We start from the raw sequence: 19,392 nt of genomic DNA, 5'->3' as shown, positions 1-19,392 counted from the left end.
TGCAGAAATAGCAAACAAGGTATATTTCCAAAGTGATAGCATTGGTAAATAAAGTGCATAGAGAACTCTATTAGTTTAACAAAGTATGTATTAAAAACAGACAATGAAATCTGCTGTTTGAAATATGATTTAAGATTAGACAAAGGGGAATGAAAGGAAAGGAGAGGGGATGGGAAAAGGAAAGACTTTTCTGACATAATTTTCCTATGTACATATATAAATATACTATAGCGAACCTCACCATCAATGTATATCTATAAGAAATTAATTTAAAAAAATATAGGTAAATGGCAGAAAAATCAACAGAGCAGGGAGCAGGAAAAGAGAAGGGAAAGGAGAGGTACTGGGGTTAGAATAAAACACATTCCATTCATATAATTATGTAAAAATGAATTCCATTTTCATGTAAAACTAAAAGGAACCAATAAAAAATTAAGCCATCAAAGCTTACAAAAACAAACATGATTTAAGTATTTATAAACCAGAGCAGAAAAGTAATTTAATCTAATCAACAAACATGAATGTTTCTTTCTAGAGTCTTTCTCCAATAATATGTACTTTAAACAATTAATGAACTTGTTACTGCACTCATAGAGAGTAACATATACTGGAAAACAAAGCACTTTTTAATCAATCTTTCAATTTTGTGACTTTATTTTCAATTATGTTGTAACAATTCACAATGGGTTCTAGCACTCATCTCAACTTAGAAGTCACAAAGTTCTCTGTGGAAAACAATGAAATTCTGGCATTTGACTCTATTATATGAAGAAACTCGCCACCCCCCATCCCTAAAAAACAAACAAAAAACCAGACTTACATATGCAAAATAAAATTATACACACATAAAACTTTGAGCGTGCCTGCCAAATAAAAACCTATCTTAAGGTGAATATTTTTCTAATACTTATTTGCTGCCTTATCATCTTTTTGGATTATTAAAGAATAATACAAGCCAAGTTTTAAAAAAGAGAAAGGTTTAAAACGTAGAGCATTCTATTCATTTTTTTCCTCTGCAAAATTAGGAAGAGGCCACTACTATATGTTGTTATGAAGTAGAAGAACATATAAATGGAACGCTTCCACACTGGTTCAATCTCAAAAACCAAATTTGAAGATACTAGGGGGCAAGGGCAAGCATGCTTCTTAAGTACCTTTAAGATCAATAGTTTTCTTTTAGGACCCTAGAACTTGGAACAAAGAAGTTAGAGAACAGTTCATAGATTTCAACTGGCTTTCTCCCACAGGTGGCTAAAATGCCAACTTTGATAGATAATAAGGTGAAAGTCAAACTGGAAAGAATTACTAAAAAATTCTGTTATCCCATAGTTTAACATCTTGAACATTTAAATGTGGAGACCTAAACTCTCTATACTGGCTTCCTGATTTCCTTTTGCTTTTTGAAATGCATTCCAGAGACTATAATAATTATATGTTAAAAACCTATTACTATAGATCAAGCATGTAGCTCGATGCTTCATACATATTATCACTAATTATTAACAATTTTAAAAAGCAGCACTGTATCTCAATACAGTGAAGTAAAGAATTTTCAAAGAAATAGTTTTAGTTTATTCAGTTTATCAATACTGAAGTTAAGGCGGCTGGGGTGCGGTTCAGCGGTAGAGCGCTTGCCTCTGATTCAATCCTCAGCACCACATAAAAGTAAATAAACAAAATAAAGATACTGCATCCATGTATAACTAAGAAATATTTTTTAAAAATACTGAAGTTAAAATTTGAAATACCTCCCAATGTAAAAAGCCCCTTTAGACCAGAGTACAAAGGTGTCTTTTCCATATCCAGAATATTCCTTCACAAGCAGACTGAAACTTGCCTAATCAAAATGTGAGACAAACTACTCCTGGGGAATACAGAAATTCTGGCCAAATCTTTAGCTACTGAGGAAAGTTGTAGGCTTTTTTTGGGGGGGGAGGGTGATGATCACATTAGAGCTGTTTCTTGGTATTAGCAAATCAAGGGCAAGACCCAATCCTAACCACTTCATTGAACTTAGTCAAGCTGCAGCAAACTTTCAAGGGGGAAGAATTAAGAATTGGTGTACCCTGTATAAAAAAATCCTAATTTGAAGGAAGGTCAATCAGCTTGGACAGATCCATATGCAAGAAAAAACACTTGAAAATATTTTGTCTTATTTAATCCTCAGGACAATACTTAAGCCCTGCTGTCACCACTGCTGCCCGCCCCCTCCTCCATCCAAATCCTAAGGATTAAATAAATAACAACTCCAGAGCTAACTGATGAAAGGGATTTGAAATTACATCCTTATGATTGCCTATATTCCTTCCATTATTCCATGTAACTAACTTACCAGCTATTCCTGTCCCCACCCCAAAAAGAGAAGTAAAAGAAGAGACAGTAATTACTTTGCTAGTAATGTTATTAAACACACATGTGTACAATTTTTGTCATATTATTGGTACAATCATTACAAGAAAATAAGAACTCTTTGGAATAATTAAAATTTTAATTGTAACATGTACCAAACAGGAGCTATAGTCAATTCATGATTGACTGTCTTCTGGTATAGTACACCACAGACATTTTATCCAAAATAATTAAAAAAAAATTTATTATACCAGAAACAAATCAATTGCTGTACATATCTTATATCCTAAAGAAAGTAACATCTAAAAAAGTAACTTAGAAATACAGACAATTTATCATTTTAATTAACACCCTGTAAAACACAAGTATCCTTCCAAAGAAAATACTCAAAGACATACAATACCTGCGAGTCCTTGGTGGTTTTGGAGGAGGAGAATCTTGTTTTTCCGTATCTATGGAGCTGACCAAACTTTCAGTGCTAATTTCATTCTGCCAAAGGAAAAAATACTTTACTAAAGCTAGGAAAAAAATAATTTTCCTTCCTTATGTTTAACTAAATTGCTTCTGGCTTTTGAATTTTTAAAATAATGCTACTTTTGCAAAGTAAAAAATGGTTCTTAAATTCTGGCTCTAAAAGAGCAAACTTCAACAGGAATAATTTATATAAACCATTATAAGTTACTGAAAAAATCAATTGGGTACCTGAGCATTTCAGCACATTTTAAATGCTACTCTAAAAACCCAAAGTGTCCAAGATAGAAGCTTCATTTGTATAGCGAAGGAAAAAGTCAACAAAGTAAGGCTTATTCTTCACTTTTCTCAATCTTTTTTGGGTACTACTATGACTTCCCATTTACTACCTTAAAACTGTACCTTAAAACTGGTCCTAGGATTCATTTTAAACATTCTTTGTCCCACCCTCTTCCACCATGTGAAATTCCCTACTCCATTAGGGAGTGTAACATTTATATTGCTAACTAAGTAGGCCTGGGGAGACCATTTAAGAATATCATGGTTCCTGTGAGTCACAAGAACCAATGACATGTATTCTTGATAACTTCCATTCTGACTGCAGTGAGATGGAATCTCAGTGTAGTTTTAATTTGCATTTCTCTAATAGCTAGAGATGTTGAACACTTTTTCATATATTTGTTGACCAATATTCTATGAAATGCCAGTTCAGTTCCTCTGCCTATTGACTGATTGGGTTATCTGTGTTTTTTTTTTTTTTGGTGTTAAGTTTTTTGAGTAATCTGTAAATACTGGAGATTAAAGTTCTACCTGAGGGGCATGTGGTTAAGATTTTTCTGTTCATGTTCTTGACTGTTTTCTTTGCTATGAAGAAGATTTTTAGATGCTAACCCATAACAAGGGAGGGTAGAGAAGTAAAAAATTTCACTGGATTAGACAAAGGGGAATGAAGGGAAGGGAGGGGGGGATGGGAATAGGAAAGACAGTAGAATCAATTGGACATAACTTTCCTATGCTCATGTGCGAATACATGACCAATGTTAACTCCACATCATGTTCAACCCCAAGAATGGGATAAAAATTGTAATGGACTGCACTCTATGTATGTGTAATATATCAAAATACACCCTACTGTCATGTCTATCTAAAAACAATAAATTAAAAAAGAGTCAATAATGACATCATTTACATTGATGGATCCAAAGTTAATACAACTGCAAGAATCTAGAGATTTAGGACTATAAAATTATTATATAAATGCTCTCTTGAATTAGTTTCATTCTAGCCAGGCTGTTAATTCTGGAACAGAAAACAGAAATCATTTTCAACCTTGCCTACATCTCAGATAATTTTTTAAAAAAGCTCTCAGCATATACTGTCAATAAAGGAACTCTGAGAGTGCAGTTGTTTTGTTATTTTCAAAAGGTATTTCTAGTCAGGTGCAACCAGTATATATTGTGATCCCATTTGTGAGGTTGAGGCAGGAGGACTGCTTGAGTCCAGGAATCTGAGACCTTAGTGAGATCCTGCCTCAGGGGCAAAAGAAGTAAGTAAGTAAGTAAGTAAGTAAATAAATAAATAAATAAATAAATGACATTTCTACCATGGCTATCATGGCAGGTTCTTTTTCTTTTAAATTTATGTTACTTAAAGTGTTTCCAACTAACGAAAACAGAGATCTCAACTTCCCAGCAATTTTCAGTGTGCCCTGTCTCCTAATATGTAATTTGATAGATCAGAGGAGTTTTATATTATACATCTAACCAACTGACCAGAAAACAATTACATCATAAAAGTGAAAACTTTCATCATTACTTCAAGCTACCCACCATTATAAAAATATCTGTTCCAGGATATGTACTATTGGTAAGGTGACCATATAATGTACTACCCAAATCAGGGCTCTTTTGAAAGTGAAAGTGGAGGACTATTGATCATTACAGGTAAAAAACAAGTACAACATATTACTGTCCTAGGCAAATTAGGAGTTTGGGTCATCACAGTTTTAAATCCTCAGATATCATCAGAACTTATAGAGGCCCTGCATCATAAAGATCCCTGACATATTACTGATTCATTAATCACACAATATTCTCATAACACTCATTACTACTTTGCACCAAAAATCTAAAATTTTACATTAAATAAAAGTTAAAGGTGAGGGCTGGGATGCAGCTTTGCCTAGCATGTGTGAGGACCTGGGTTTGATCCCCAATACTGCAACAAAAATAAAATAAATAAAGGTGAATTACATAAAATTATTTTGAGTAAACTGTTTCTAACCAAAAAATGGTAATTTTTTTAGTACAACATATAGCCTCATGCCATATTAATAGGTTTTGCTACAAAATGACTATAAAAATTGGATACAGAAACAAACAAAAATCAAAGCACAACAAAACTAGGTTTTCAGAGCATTTAGACATCTGGAACCTGTAGGTAGGGCAATGAAAAAAAAAATCAGCAGTCAAGAGGAAAACAAAGGATATGGTATTTAATTTCAAGAAGTAAAGTCTGGAATTATCACCAAACAAAAATATAAAAGTAAATACTAATAAAGTCCTAAGGTGATAAAAGTACCATGAAGCTGTGAAATCAAAGAAAAGAGATATTACAGTTGAAAGAAAAAAAAATGTACATATAAACTAAGAATATCAAGGTGGAATGGTATTGAAGTTAAGGACTTTTGTAGGCAAGTGACTATATGTGATATAAAGAATTCCTCCTTCTGGGTGAATGAAATGATGATGGGAGTCAATAGAGAGAATGACACAGCCATTAACAGGAAAAAAGAAAAAAAGCTTTCCAAACATCATAAAGATGAATTTCATCTGGTGAAATCAACCAATGTGGCAATGCAGAACTGCAACTCAATGGAAACCTACCACCTAACAGCAGGAACAAAACCTGGTCACTAGACTTCATATTAGAGTAATATTCTTAGATGTTCCAGTATTTACCTATAATAATTTTGTTATATACTCTTACATCTTCTGATCATTTTTTATTATTTCATTTGTCCTGATTTATATAATTCTCTTGGGATGCTTTTATTACCTGTTGAAGCTATCACTAACTTTCAAAATTGAAAGTATTTTAAAAATTAATCTATAGGAAGGTTAGGTTTCTAGTATAATCTCTTGTTTCAAGCAGAGCTTGTAGAAGTTATTTTGTGTATTCCATTTAACAGAGCTGTATAAAAGGCCACACATAAAAAAAGAAAGGCTCAGAGCCTAAGTATCAAGTATTTAAGAATATATGTGCTTTAAAAATACAGAACATTCCATTTGAGCAAGTTTTCCAGAATTCAATATTTAAATGAATTCAGAATTCCTCTAAAATGTATAAAGCAAACACAACAGAAGGACCATAACACACATTATTGATCATTCATTCTAGAATTGAAAATCCTAGTGTTGATAGTACCAATAATGGTGTCCTTTATATCAAAGATAAAAAGGCTCGAATGCATACCTTACAGATTTTTGCTTACTAAGGTGTTTCTAAATGGGAATCAATATGATACAACAGAACAAATGTTCTTTAGCTCCCCTACTCAGTACATCATTTTAGGTGTAAACAGCTCTAACAAACATCATTTACTGTAGAGTCTTATACTACCAAAAACTATTTCAAACTAAAATTTCTACAAAAATAATTCTGGAATATAGATTTTTAAAAACTTTTACTTCTGAATTAAACTGTGAGAGAAATAATAAGAGATTTATTATTTCTTATAGCTTTGTAACAGTAAATGTATATATTTACAGATATATATTTATTATATATATAGTAAGTATATATTTTTATAAATATAAATATATATAACAATAAATATATATACATAATTGTTTATTTGAAATACAACTCATTTTACTCAACCACACAGTTCTAAGATGATTTCTCCCATTTTTTTAGATTCCACATTTCTCTAAGTGGGTCTAACAATCTCCAACTACATATACCTGTCTAATAAAAACAGTCATTTTATATTTAAAAATTCCAAAAGAGTAAGATTTTTTTAAATGTTACAAAACTATCTATGATGATTATATTATCTTCTATCCATTTATTTTTCTACTTTTTAATCAATTCATCCACCTGGGATATAAACATACAGTCATGTACCACATACCAAGTTTGGTTCCACAGTGGATCACACACGATAGTGGTCCATAAGATTATATTGCTGAGTAATAGTGGTAGCTGTCTTAGTTTGTGTTTAAGATAATTCTATGATATTCATACAACATAAATAGTCAAATGATAATTTATCAGAATGCATACACACTGTTAAAGAATACACAATTTGCATATATCTCAACAACAATTAGCGTATGTCTACTACCAGACAATGATAAGAAAGTAGATTTGAAATCAACACTTATTTGCTACTGGGTATTATTTCATCTCTTCTTATCCAATTTATGACTTTTTTTATTATATTTCTTAGTCATCTGTAAATATCTAACCCATTAGATACAAACACTTATGACAAAATTATAATCCTAGTGTGAACTTCAGGCTAGTAAACAAGGAGTGAGAAAAAAAAATCTAATAAAGATCAGGTAATAGGAATATTGAGATGAGAGAGCAATGCAATATTTATCATGCATTATTTCCTGGAAATTATTTAAATATAGCAAAAAGCTTAATAAAAAAAAACACTGAAAACTGCAATAAAAGAATTTCCTATACATCTTATTAAACATGTAAAGGTTAGTAATGGTTAAAATTTTTCATTATTATATAATAAAAAAATGGTAGTCTAAAATACATTTCTGAAATACAAAAACCTTAGGTTTGAATTAATTTTGCATTTATGGAATAAAATGAAAATATTTCCAATTAAAGTTTAAAGAAAAGTCCATATTGAAATAGTAAATGTCTTGTTTTAGATAAATTTTACAAAAGAAAAAACATTTCATTTATAAAAAATGTGGCTAGATTTAGAACAGGTTACATAACAGGATTTAATTAAACAAAAGGGAAAAAGAGATGGAGATGTAAAGCCTAGTTGTATGATCATTCTTATATTAACGAAGGAATAAGAGGAGCCATATATATATATATATAGTCTTGTGCCTGTAAGGTAAGCACTCTACCAAACGAGCTATATCCCCAGACCAATGTATATAAATCTTAAAAACAGGACTGGGGTTATAGCACTTGCTAGCATGGGTGAGGCACTGGGTTTGATCCTTAGCACTACATAAAAACATAAAAGTTATATTTTATTTAAAAAAACACCATTAAAACTGTCACTTGGCTAATAAAGGGAATACACAGAGTTCCTAAATTCATGGAACACTATTAGATTACCTGAAGGTATACTAAGACTAGCATTTGTTAATAAATCTCTATTTGAAAAACTAAGAAATTTCAAATGAATACTCTGGGAAATTGACAAAACCATTTAATAGAGAAAAAGGAAAACAAGTTATAATTTTACGATTAATTTTCTCATATTTGGTTCATTATAAGATAGTTCTATGATAAAGGTATAAAGAAATTCTACCCCAAAACTTAGCACCATTATGAACAAGGAAAGAACTATTACAAAACAGAGGCAGAAATGAAAACACTAATGAGAATACCTAATTTTTGTTAGGTCAAAAGTATGAATATCTGATAAGCTCTTTTAAAGCTAAAGTGACACTGAACTACAACATGACAAAAGGGAGCTTATAATTCTGCTTAAATAGCATACAGTATACAAAAACAACTGCAAAACTTCATATTGTCAAGCCAAGAACAAAATAAAATTTAAGTGAAAACAACTCATAATTATTTAGGTGAGTGGGGGGAGAAAATACAGTAACATTTTTAAAAAGTAATTTATACTTTAAACAATAATGAATTATATGACTTGACAGAGATATAAACATGAAGAATGAATTTGGGAAACATTCACAACTTAATAAAATCACATTAGATAAAAATAATATTCTTATGTTAGATAAAATATAAGGTAACAATTAAAAGCTAAATATTATAGCTTGGTAAAAAGTTTGCTAAAATTAACAGGTCAAGAACACCTACCCCTTCATCAGCAATTTTCTGTGTTCCATGAATTTCATACAACTGTAGCTGTTTTTCAAACAGTTGGGCGATAGCTCTATGAACAAGCTCATATTGCTCCTATCAGGGAGACAGATGATTAATAAGGGAAAAGACAATTTAAATAAAACAAGGCATTTATAAAAATGTAGTTTAAGGAGTAAAACAAACAACTATACCTTTGTTTGCACTGCAGAGTGCCTTTGAGTTCTCATTTCTTGTATTAAATTAAATACATTAAATTCTTCTGGTATTTTCTAAAAGAAGGAATAATTATAAAATCTGAATTACTCCAAAACACAGTAAAAAAGACCAACTTTTCATACAGACCTTAGATACATTTATTTCATTTATTTTCATATAGACATTAGACACAACTATTCATCATATATTAGACATGGAATGTGGCATTGTGGATACAAAGCTAATATCCAGCCAAAGCATGATTACATTGTACTAGGAATAAAGAGTCTATCATAAACTTTGATGGGTGGAGTGACAATTAAGATGGCTATGAAAATAAGGTTATTTCATAAAAAGTGAAGAAAATATACACAGGCACGGCAGTTTGAATATACAATTTACTTGGAGGACTGAGAATTTGATATGGACAAAAACTAAGATTAAAAGGAAGAGGAGAAGGTACTGAAAGGAAGAGAGAAGATAATGTTCCTCAGGATCAAACTGTAAAAAATACACAATTTAGTCTTAACTCTACAGGCCAGCATCTCCTGGATCAGCAATGTAAGGACCAGCTAAAAGTACTAGGTAAACATACAGATTCAACAGTTTTGTCTCTAGGGAATGATTGTAAAACAACCTACACAATTCTTTGTATATGTGGAATTGGAAGTACTGCCACAAGGCAATCCTAACATGAGCAGATCCAATACTCTGGAAATGTTTGTATTAAGGAAGATGACAGTCTAAATGGGAGAGAAACTAGTACAAGTTTATTGAAACATAGCTATTAAATATGCTGATCAACAAGGATATTCTGAGGTGATGAGGAAGACGGAAGAGTTGTGAATGTTTCCCAAATTCATTGCTAGAGAATCATTGTAGACATCAAAAAAAAAAAAAATTGACAAATAATTAAGGCCTATGATTATTACACTTATGTTAAGCCAAATTCAATCAAATAAAGACTGATTTAAAAATGTTTAGGGGCCAGGGCTGGGACTCATGTGGTAGAACACTTGCCTGGAACATGTGAGGCCCTGGGTTCAATCCTCAGTACCAAATAAAAGTAAATAAATAAAATAAAGGTATTGTGTTGGTCTACAACTAAAAAATATTTTTTAAAAAGTTTAAATGATCTGAACATCTCAGACTTTCTGAATAAACCTGAAATTTTGTGTGTTGGCATTCATTTAAATGCCTCTTCCCATTTCAGTTTTAATCTTTGACTTTAATGTTAAAATGACATAATTCTAGTTAACTTTTTCCTCCACTTAATACATTTTGAGAACTAGTAAATGATTATAATTTTTAAAGAATACAAAAATAAACTCTAACACCACAGAGATTTTAAAGAAACTTTCTAAAACTTAAATTTTCCCTAACAAAAATTTTAAAAATGGGGGCTGGGGATGTGGCTCAAGTGGTAGAGTGCTCGCATGCGTATGGCTGGGGTTCGATCCTCAGCACCACATACAAAGATGTTGTGTCTACCAAAAACTAAAAAAAAAAAAAAAAAAAAAAAAAAATCTCTCTCTCACTCTCTCTTTAAAAAAAAAATTTAAAAATGGAAAGACAGCAGGACAAAAAGCAGAAAAACAGAGGAAAAAAGGAAAAGTGAAACTGTATTGACTCTATTTTAAGGAAGATACAGAATGACATGCTCAAAGAAAGCCTAAAGCTACAGGATTAAAAATCTGTCCTGAATGCATAGAAAATGAACATAATATAGAAACAGCAAAAGCACCATATATATAAAATATGTGGTAATGTGTTTTTTAAATCTATAATGAGGGTTGTGTCTTATCTATTTTTGTATCCTCCACAGCTTCATACACAATTTTTTGGAAATAGCAATGGCAGAAACAATCATAATTCCAACAGTAAAAAACTAACAATAAACTCAAATCCCACAGCTCATAGAGGAGAGTCAGAATTTTAATCCAGGCAGTGTGGCTCCACCATTAGCATTCTTAACTACTATACTATAATATCTCCAGTAGGCATAAATTTACTGAACACAGTACACTTATACCTAGAATAAATATAAAAAAGGCAATGAGAAGTCTGTATTAAGAAAAGTTAGATTGCAGTTTACATCACTAATGCAGTTATTCATTCAACTCTCTTGTCCCATACATTACCCTCAAGGCAATATGAACTATTTATACTTTTTTCATTATCTTTATTTTTTATTCTTATGTGGTAAAACTAATTCTGAAAAAGTACTGTGTATAACCAAAATATATGCTATTTCTTAACATCATGTACATTCATTCACAAGACTGGGATCCTAATTAAAATAAGATATATTCCATGCTTGTTAAATATATAAAAATAAATTCCATTGTCATGTATAACTAAAAAGAACAAATTTTAAAAATGCTATCATTTACTGCAATTAATACTGTTTGAAAATCATAACAGATGGATATAATGCTACATAAAAAATTTTCTTACCCCAGCTTTTAGTAAATTCCACGTATAATCTATGGCACAAATGGCACCTGTTCTTCCACAGCCTGCACTAAGGATATAAAGTTTGAAAAAAATTGATTTTATGATAAGACAAATACAAAATACAGATGGGCATATGAACATTCATAAACAAGAAATAATTTTAGAAGTGTATAAAATACTACTTATTTAGTAAACAAACTACAGCTTAATAATGCATGCATGACATTTATAACATCAGTATTTATATTGTTTTAAAGCTTAATTCAAGAAACTTCTAAGAGTGACTCATAGAATACCTGTGAGCCTTTAGTTTAGAAATCTTATTCTAATTCAAAAAATCTTGTCTAGCTAAAAATATCCTTTAAATTTATTCTATGTTCAAAATGGCTCTTGTGTTTTATAGTAGAGTAAGAAATAGTACATTTGACCTGAGAGAAGTAATGGCAAGATGAAAAATGCTGCAAGCCCTTAGAAATTAGTTTCAGTACAAGCAGTGATTTCCCTAAAAGAACAAGAAAATTGATGTGCTCTCACTTCCTGAAGAATTAATGGGAGATGGAGAGTATAAAGTAAAATAACCTCAGGCTTTTTAATTTAAAGAAAAATTAGTGGTCTTTGTCTGTGGACCCCACCATTCTTTGGATTCATCTCTAGACTTCCTCTTTTATGCTTAGGAGGTCCAGGTTGCTGAGCTGTGCAGGTGCTGGCTAATCTCTAAGAGACAGGCAAGGCACCAGGAAAGCCAGGAAATAAGGATGGTTTACTGTTTCAAAGATCAGCCTGCCTGGGAGGAGAAGATGGTAGAATAGCTCTAGGTGTACTCTTTAATCCCTTCAAAGCCCAGAAAGGAAGCAGTGAAAGAACAGTAGCCCAGAGAGTGATTTCATATTGGAAACAGCTAAGGACACACTAAGTGAAAGCATCAATACCTGGATATTCACTCAGTCTAGGGCTCTAAAATGAAAGAGGCTCACAAAATACTCCCTGCATGTAAGAAGAAGTGATGATCATCCCAGCAGATGGGCAGACATACAAACAGTATGAAAAAATCAAGGAAACAAACCATCCAACAGCCCACAACAAAACAACACCTGATCCCATTGACACCACAGTGGAAGAAGTGTAAGAAAATAATTTAGAAAGTTCTTATATAATGAAAGAACTCAGAAAATACAGGAAATGAAAGATCATTTCAATAAGATGATTCTAAAAAAGAACCAAATCAAAATCCTGGAAATGAAAGACTCAATAAATCAAATTAAAAAATCAGTGGAAAGCATCACCAATAGATTAGATTACTTTGAAGATAAGTTCTCAGGCCTTGAAGACAAAGTATATAATCTTGAAAATAAACTTGACAATAAAGATGTCAAGATACAATGATGAGAATATTCAAGAAATTGAGGATAACATAAATAGACTAAACTTAAGAATCACTAGCATAAAAGAAAGCTCTGAAATACAAACTAAAGAAATGCACAAACTTTTCAATAAAATATCATCATAAAATTCCCCCAATTTTAGGAATGACATGAAAATCCAAATACAAGAGTCATATAGAACTTCAAAGAGAAAAGATTAAAAAAAAAAAAAAGATCCTCTCTATGACACACAGTAAGAAAATGCCCAACAAACAAAATCAGGACAGAATTTTAAAAGTTGCGTGAGAAAATGGTAGGTTACGTTTAGAGGTAAGCCAATTTGAATTTCAACTGATTCCTCAACCAGGAGGGCTTGGAATATACAAATCCTTGAAAGAAAACAGGTGCCAACCAAGATTACTAGATCCAGTAGAACTATTTTTTAAAAAATATTTATTTTTTAGTTTTAGGTGGACACAATATCTTAATTTTATATTTATATGTTGCTGAGAATCGAACCCAGTGCCTCACGTATGGTAGGTGAGCGTACTACCATTTGAGCCACATCCCCAGCCCAGTAGAACTATTTTTTAAAACTGAAGATGAAATAAAAACTTTCCATAATAAGCAGAAACAAAGAATTTATAACCACTAAGCTGGTAAAACATACTCCATGAAATATTTCATGTAGAAGAAATGAAAAATAAAAATGAAAACCAGTCTAGGGATGTATCACAATAGAAAAATAGTTAAAGGAAAATCAAGAAATGGGAATTAGAGATAAATCAAAATGGAAGGAAATAAAAATCATCTCTTTATAACATGGAATATAAATGGTTTAAGCTCTTCAATCTAAGCATAGACTAGCAGGTTGGATTAAAAATAAGACCCAACCACATGTTGTTTACAAGAGACTCGCCTTACAGACAAATATATCCATAGACTAAAGGAGAAAGAACAGAAAAAGATAAACCTTGCAAATAATAGCCAGAAGCAAGCAGGGGTAGCTACTTTCATATCAGATACAGTGGACTTCAAGCCAAAATCAATCAGAAGAGACAAAGGTCATTTCATATTGGTTAAGGGAACTATCCTACAAGATATAATGAATGCAAATATTTATGCCCCATTACACCTCAAGGGACTAGAAAAAAGAATAACAAACTCATTCCAAAAGCAGAAGACAGGAAATAATTAAGATGAGAACTAAACTCATCCCAGGGATGCAAGGCTGGTTTAACACACACAAATCAATAAATGTAATACACCACATAAATAATGCTAAGGACAAGAAATATATGATCATTTCAATAGATGGAGAAAAAGCATTTGACAAAGGCCAGCACCCATTCATGTTTAAAACATCAGGGAAACTGCAAATAGAAGAAACTTAGCCTTAACAGTACAAAGGCTATATATATATGTGGCAATCCCAAAGCAAACATCATACTGAACAGAGAAAAACTGAAAGCATTTCTTTTAAAATGAGAAACAAAACAAGAATGTCCACTTTCACTACTCCTATTCAAAATATTCCTTCAAACTCTAGCCAGAACAATCAGATAAGGAAATTAAAGGGATACAAATAGGAAAAGAAGTCGTCAAATTATCTGTTTGCTAATGACATGATCCTATATTTAAAAGACCTAAAAACTCCATCAGAAGAAACTTAAAGCTGATAACTTTAGCAAAGTAGCAGGATATAAGATCAACATACATAAATCAATTGCTTTCCTACACTTCAATAATGAATCTGCTAAGAAAGAAATTAGGGAAATTATCCCATTCACAATAACCTAAATAAATAAATAAATAAATAAAATGCTTGTGAATAAATCTAACTAAAGAGGAGAAAGACCTCTTCAATGAAAACTACAGAACACTGAAGAAAGAAACTGAAGATGAGCTGAGTGTAGTGGGTTCACGCCTGTAATCCCAGCTGCTTGGGAGGCTGAGGCAGGAGGATTGAAAGTTCAACGCTGGCCTCAGCAACTTCATGAGGCCCTAAGCAGCTGTGAGACCCTATCTTTAAATAAAATACAAAAAAGGGCTGGAGATGTGGCTCAGTGGTTGAGTGCCCCAGGGTTCAATCCCCAGAATACCGCTCACCCAAAAGAGAAAAAAAATAAAGATGACCTTAGAAGATGGAAAGACCTTCCATGTTCCTAGATAGCAGAATTAGTAATATCAAAATGGTCATCCTAGCAAAAACATTATATTGTCTGAGTGCAATTCCCATGAAAATACCAATGACATTTTTCACAGAACGAGAGGGGGAAAAAAAGTTCTAAAATACATTTGGAAAAATAAGAGACCCGGAATAGTCAAAGCAACACTGAGTAAAAAGATCAATGTTGGAAGCATCAAAACTCAGATTATACTACAGAGGTATAGTAATAAAAACAGCATGGCATTGACATCAAAACAGAGAAACAAGAATGAAATAGAGAACACAAAAAAAATCCACACAGATACAGTCATTTGATATACAAGGGAGCCAAAAACACACACCAGAGAAAAGATAGCCTTTTTAACAACTGGTACTAGGAAAAATGGATATCCATGTGTAGAAAAATGAAGTTAGATCTCTTTCTCTCTCCCCCCAACACAAAAGACCTAGGAATTAGATCAGAAACTCTGCAAATGCTAGAGGAAAACATAGACCCAACACATCAACATATTGACACGTACCAATTTCCTTAACAAGCCTTCTAAAGCACAAGAAATAAAACGAAGAATCAATAAGTAGGACAGCATCAAAAAGATTATGCACTCCAAAGGAAAAAATTAAAGAGTGTGAAGAGAAAGCCACAGATCTTTGCCACTTACCTCTCAAACAGGGGGATAATATCCAGAATATATAAAAAACTCAAAAAAACTTAATACCCTCCCCCAAAAATTCCAAGAACAAACAAAAACCTAACTAGTAAATGGGAAAAAGAATTAAACAGACACTTTTAAAAGAAGAAATACAAATGGCCAACAAATAGATTTTAGATTTTAAAAAATGTTCTACATCTCTTGCAATCAGGGAAATGCAAATTAAAACTAGAGATTTCACCTCACTCTAGTCAGAATGGCATTTATCAAGAATATGAATAATAAATGTTTGTGAGGATGTTGGGAAAAAGGTATACTCACACATTGTTGGTAGGAACGCAAATTAGGACAACCTCTCTAGAAAGCAGCATGGAGATTCCTCAAAAAACTAGGAATGGTTCCAATATGACTCAGCTAATGCCATTCCTTGGTTTTTACCCACAAGAACTAAGATCAACATACTATAGTGACACAATTACATCAGAATTTATAGTCATGCAATTCACAACAGCCAAGTTATGAAACCAGTCTAGATATCAACTGACAAATAAAGAAGAAAGAGATTATAGCATGTGCTGATAAATGATTGGAACTGAAGAATATCATGCCAAATGAAATAAGCTAGACTAAGAAAGTCAAGGGTTGACTATTTTCTCTCATATCAGAAGCTAAACCAAAATAAGGAAAAAGAAAAAGTTGGGGGATGAAGGGAAATCCATGAAAATCGACGAGAGATGTATGGGAAGTGAAGAGATGGAAATGGGGAGTGAATAGCTGTGGTGAGCCGTTTCTGTGTACTGTGGCCGCCATTACAAGATGGCGCTGGTCTCCGCTGTAGTCTGTGACAAACAACTCCTTATCAGAATGAGTTGGCACGCTGTGACTTGGCACCCTATGAGAAAAGTCCACGTGGCAGTTGTGCATTGGGGCTTTATCTGCTTTATTAAGGCTGGGGCACACGGGAGTAGAGAGAGAAACAAGCTAAAAGACATGTCAAAACAAAGGCCTGAGTAAACTGCTGAAGGAAGAATCCTGTGTCGTGTTTCCTTTGCTGGCGAGGGGTCGCGGCAAAGAGCAATGGAAAATGGGAGGAACAGTGGAGTAAAACTAACCAAACTTTCCTATGTACATTTATGAACATACTATCGTAAATCTTGCCTTTATGTACATCTCTATAAGGCATTAATTAAAAAAAAACTATAAATAAATGGAAAACCAGTAGAGTTGAGGAAAAGGAACAGGATGGGAGGAGGGGAGGGATGGGGGAAGTTCCGAGACTAGAATTGGAATAAATTATATTTCATACTTGTATAATTATGCCAAAATAAATCCCAATATTATATTATACACAACTATAATACAGTAATGAAAAATTAAAAATGTAATTAATCTAAAAAATTACAAAAATACTTCAAAGCTTTTTAACTAGAAGAGGTGTATACAATACACCTCATAAACGAAAAATCACTACAAGTAATTAGATATTACAGACATCATCGAAATAATTTTATAGTAAAGCTGTAGCATTAACAAATATTTTGAAAGTTTTATTAGTTTATTAAACACGTAACCTAAAAATTCCTGATAAGCAACTTTATAAGAAACAGTATGATTTTAATACACTCTTAACAATAAGTCAGTAAAGAAATATAATTTTTTTAAAAATAGACTAAACAACAAACATGTAAGCTATTGTTTAAAACATCCAAAAAAGGATGTGGGCAGAAATTAATAGCAAATATTTAAGATTAAATATAAAGTAGTACACTCATAATATACTGCACTAAACAAGGGAACAAAAGATTGTCAATATTTTAGGATTAAACAATCATACAGATTCTTATGAGCTATGGGACAAAAATGCATTTGTAATTTCTCTGACTCCGCGCTCCCCCCAAATTAAGTACTTCTTCCCAGCTGAAATGCTTCCTTGCTCTCTGTTATAAACAGGATCAAGTATATTATCAACTGGAAAATAACCAGATTACAATATAACCCAAAATATTTAATTAAGAATAATTAGTGGGCTAGGTTGTGGCTCAGAGGTAGAGGGCACGCCTAGCATGTTTGAGGTGCTAAGGTTCGATCCTCAGCACCACATAAGTAAAAAAAGACACTGTGTTCACCTATAACTAAAAAATAAATATTAAAAACAAAAAAGAATAGTTAGTGCCAAGCACAGTGACATATCAGCAATCTCAGCTACTTAGGAGGTTGAAGCAGGAGGATTTTAAGCTCAAGGCTTGTCTAGCAAGACCCCGTCAAAATAAAAAACAAAAGGGCCAGGGATGTAATTCAGTGGTAGAGTACCCCTAGGTTTGATCCAGTACTGCCCCAAACCAAACCAAAACAAACAAAAATCCCCAAACAGAACAGAAAAATTAGTTATCTTAAACTAATTAATCTTAGGCAAAATATATAATAGAACTAAACTCTACCCTATCCTTAGAATATAAAATTAGCTACCTCCCCAAAACAAACAATATCATATTCAATATTTATTCCCCCCAAAATCAAAGGCAGCGTTTACATGATTTTTTATATGTCAAAAGGACTAGTTTTGCAAAGATTAACTGAACTTCAAATACTGATTGAATAAATGCCAAGACTTTTTTGGGGCAATATTGGAGATTAAACCCAGAGGTGCTTTACCACCTAGTACAACCCCCAGCTCTTGTTTATTTTTGGTATTAGAGACTGAATTCACTGAGCCACATTCCCAGCTTATTTTTATTTTTAAAATATTTTTAGTTGTAGAAGGACATACTTTTATTTTATTTATAAAATAAATGCTGAGGATCAAATCCAGTACCTCACACTTGCTAGGCAAGCACTATACCACTGAGCTATAGCCCCAGCCCCCATTTTAATTTTTATTTTGAGATGGGGTCTCACTAAGTTGCTTATGGCCCCCATCTCTAATTTTTTTGAGATAAGGTTGGTCTAAGTTCTTAGGTTGGCTTCAAACTTGGGATCCTCCTACCTCAGCCTCCTGAGTAGCTGGGATTATAGAAATGCATCACAGTGCCCAGCTCTACCGAGCAATTTAATATAGGTACATCTAAACTTTAAGAATGCCAGCAATCATTTAGTCTTCGGTATTGCCTACAATGAAGTCATCTTCTATAAAGCACAATTACAATTTATACTGCCTTAATATAAGAATGCTAGCCTTCTGGTCTACTTAGATTTCAGTAACTTTAAAATATGATTCATGATACGATGGGCAACATCACAAACATGGAAACTTATGTGCCTGATGAATGGAAACAGCCACTGAATTGTTTGTCAGTTCTAAAATACACATTTAATCCCCATCGTAACAGTTGTGAATTTAATATGTACCTTATCATCTATGATTTCTTACATATTACCTCCTTCCCTTGTATGTGGAAGTGATTTCTGATTCTTAATAAATATCAAATAATGGAACCTTTCTTTAAAATATATTTTTAATTGCTGATGGATTTTCTTTTATTTATTTATATACAGTACTAAGAATCAAACCCAGGGCCTCACACATGCTAGGCAAGTGATCTACCACTGAGCCACAACCCCAGCCCCATAATGGTATATCTTGAAACCAATGATACCTTAGACAAATAAGACCTTATGTATAGTGTGTGTGTGTGTGTGTGTGTGTGTATAAATTCTCATCAATGTTTATTAGTTATGAAAACTGACCACTGTT

General features: G+C 32.4%; 1 protein-coding gene across 2 annotated transcripts in view; it reads right to left on the bottom strand.

Moving 5' to 3' along the window:
* Positions 1–19,392, bottom strand: part of Ptpn12 (protein tyrosine phosphatase non-receptor type 12) — a 108,343-nt gene that overhangs the window by 26,305 nt on the left and 62,646 nt on the right. For both annotated transcript variants that reach the window (XM_026384946.2, XM_026384947.2), the window contains exons 9-12: positions 11,521–11,587; positions 9,060–9,137; positions 8,863–8,961; positions 2,753–2,838 (exon numbers count right to left, since the gene is read on the bottom strand). In XM_026384946.2, coding sequence (XP_026240731.2) covers positions 2,753–2,838; positions 8,863–8,961; positions 9,060–9,137; positions 11,521–11,587 — 330 coding nt within the window. The remainder of the gene's footprint in view (positions 1–2,752; positions 2,839–8,862; positions 8,962–9,059; positions 9,138–11,520; positions 11,588–19,392) is intronic.

The sequence above is a fragment of the Urocitellus parryii genome, chromosome 3 (assembly GCF_045843805.1).
Source record: "Urocitellus parryii isolate mUroPar1 chromosome 3, mUroPar1.hap1, whole genome shotgun sequence".
In the NCBI taxonomy this organism is placed as follows: Eukaryota; Metazoa; Chordata; class Mammalia; order Rodentia; family Sciuridae; genus Urocitellus; species Urocitellus parryii.
Note: the sequence above shows the minus strand (reverse complement) of the source record. Positions and strands in the feature narration are given on the sequence as shown.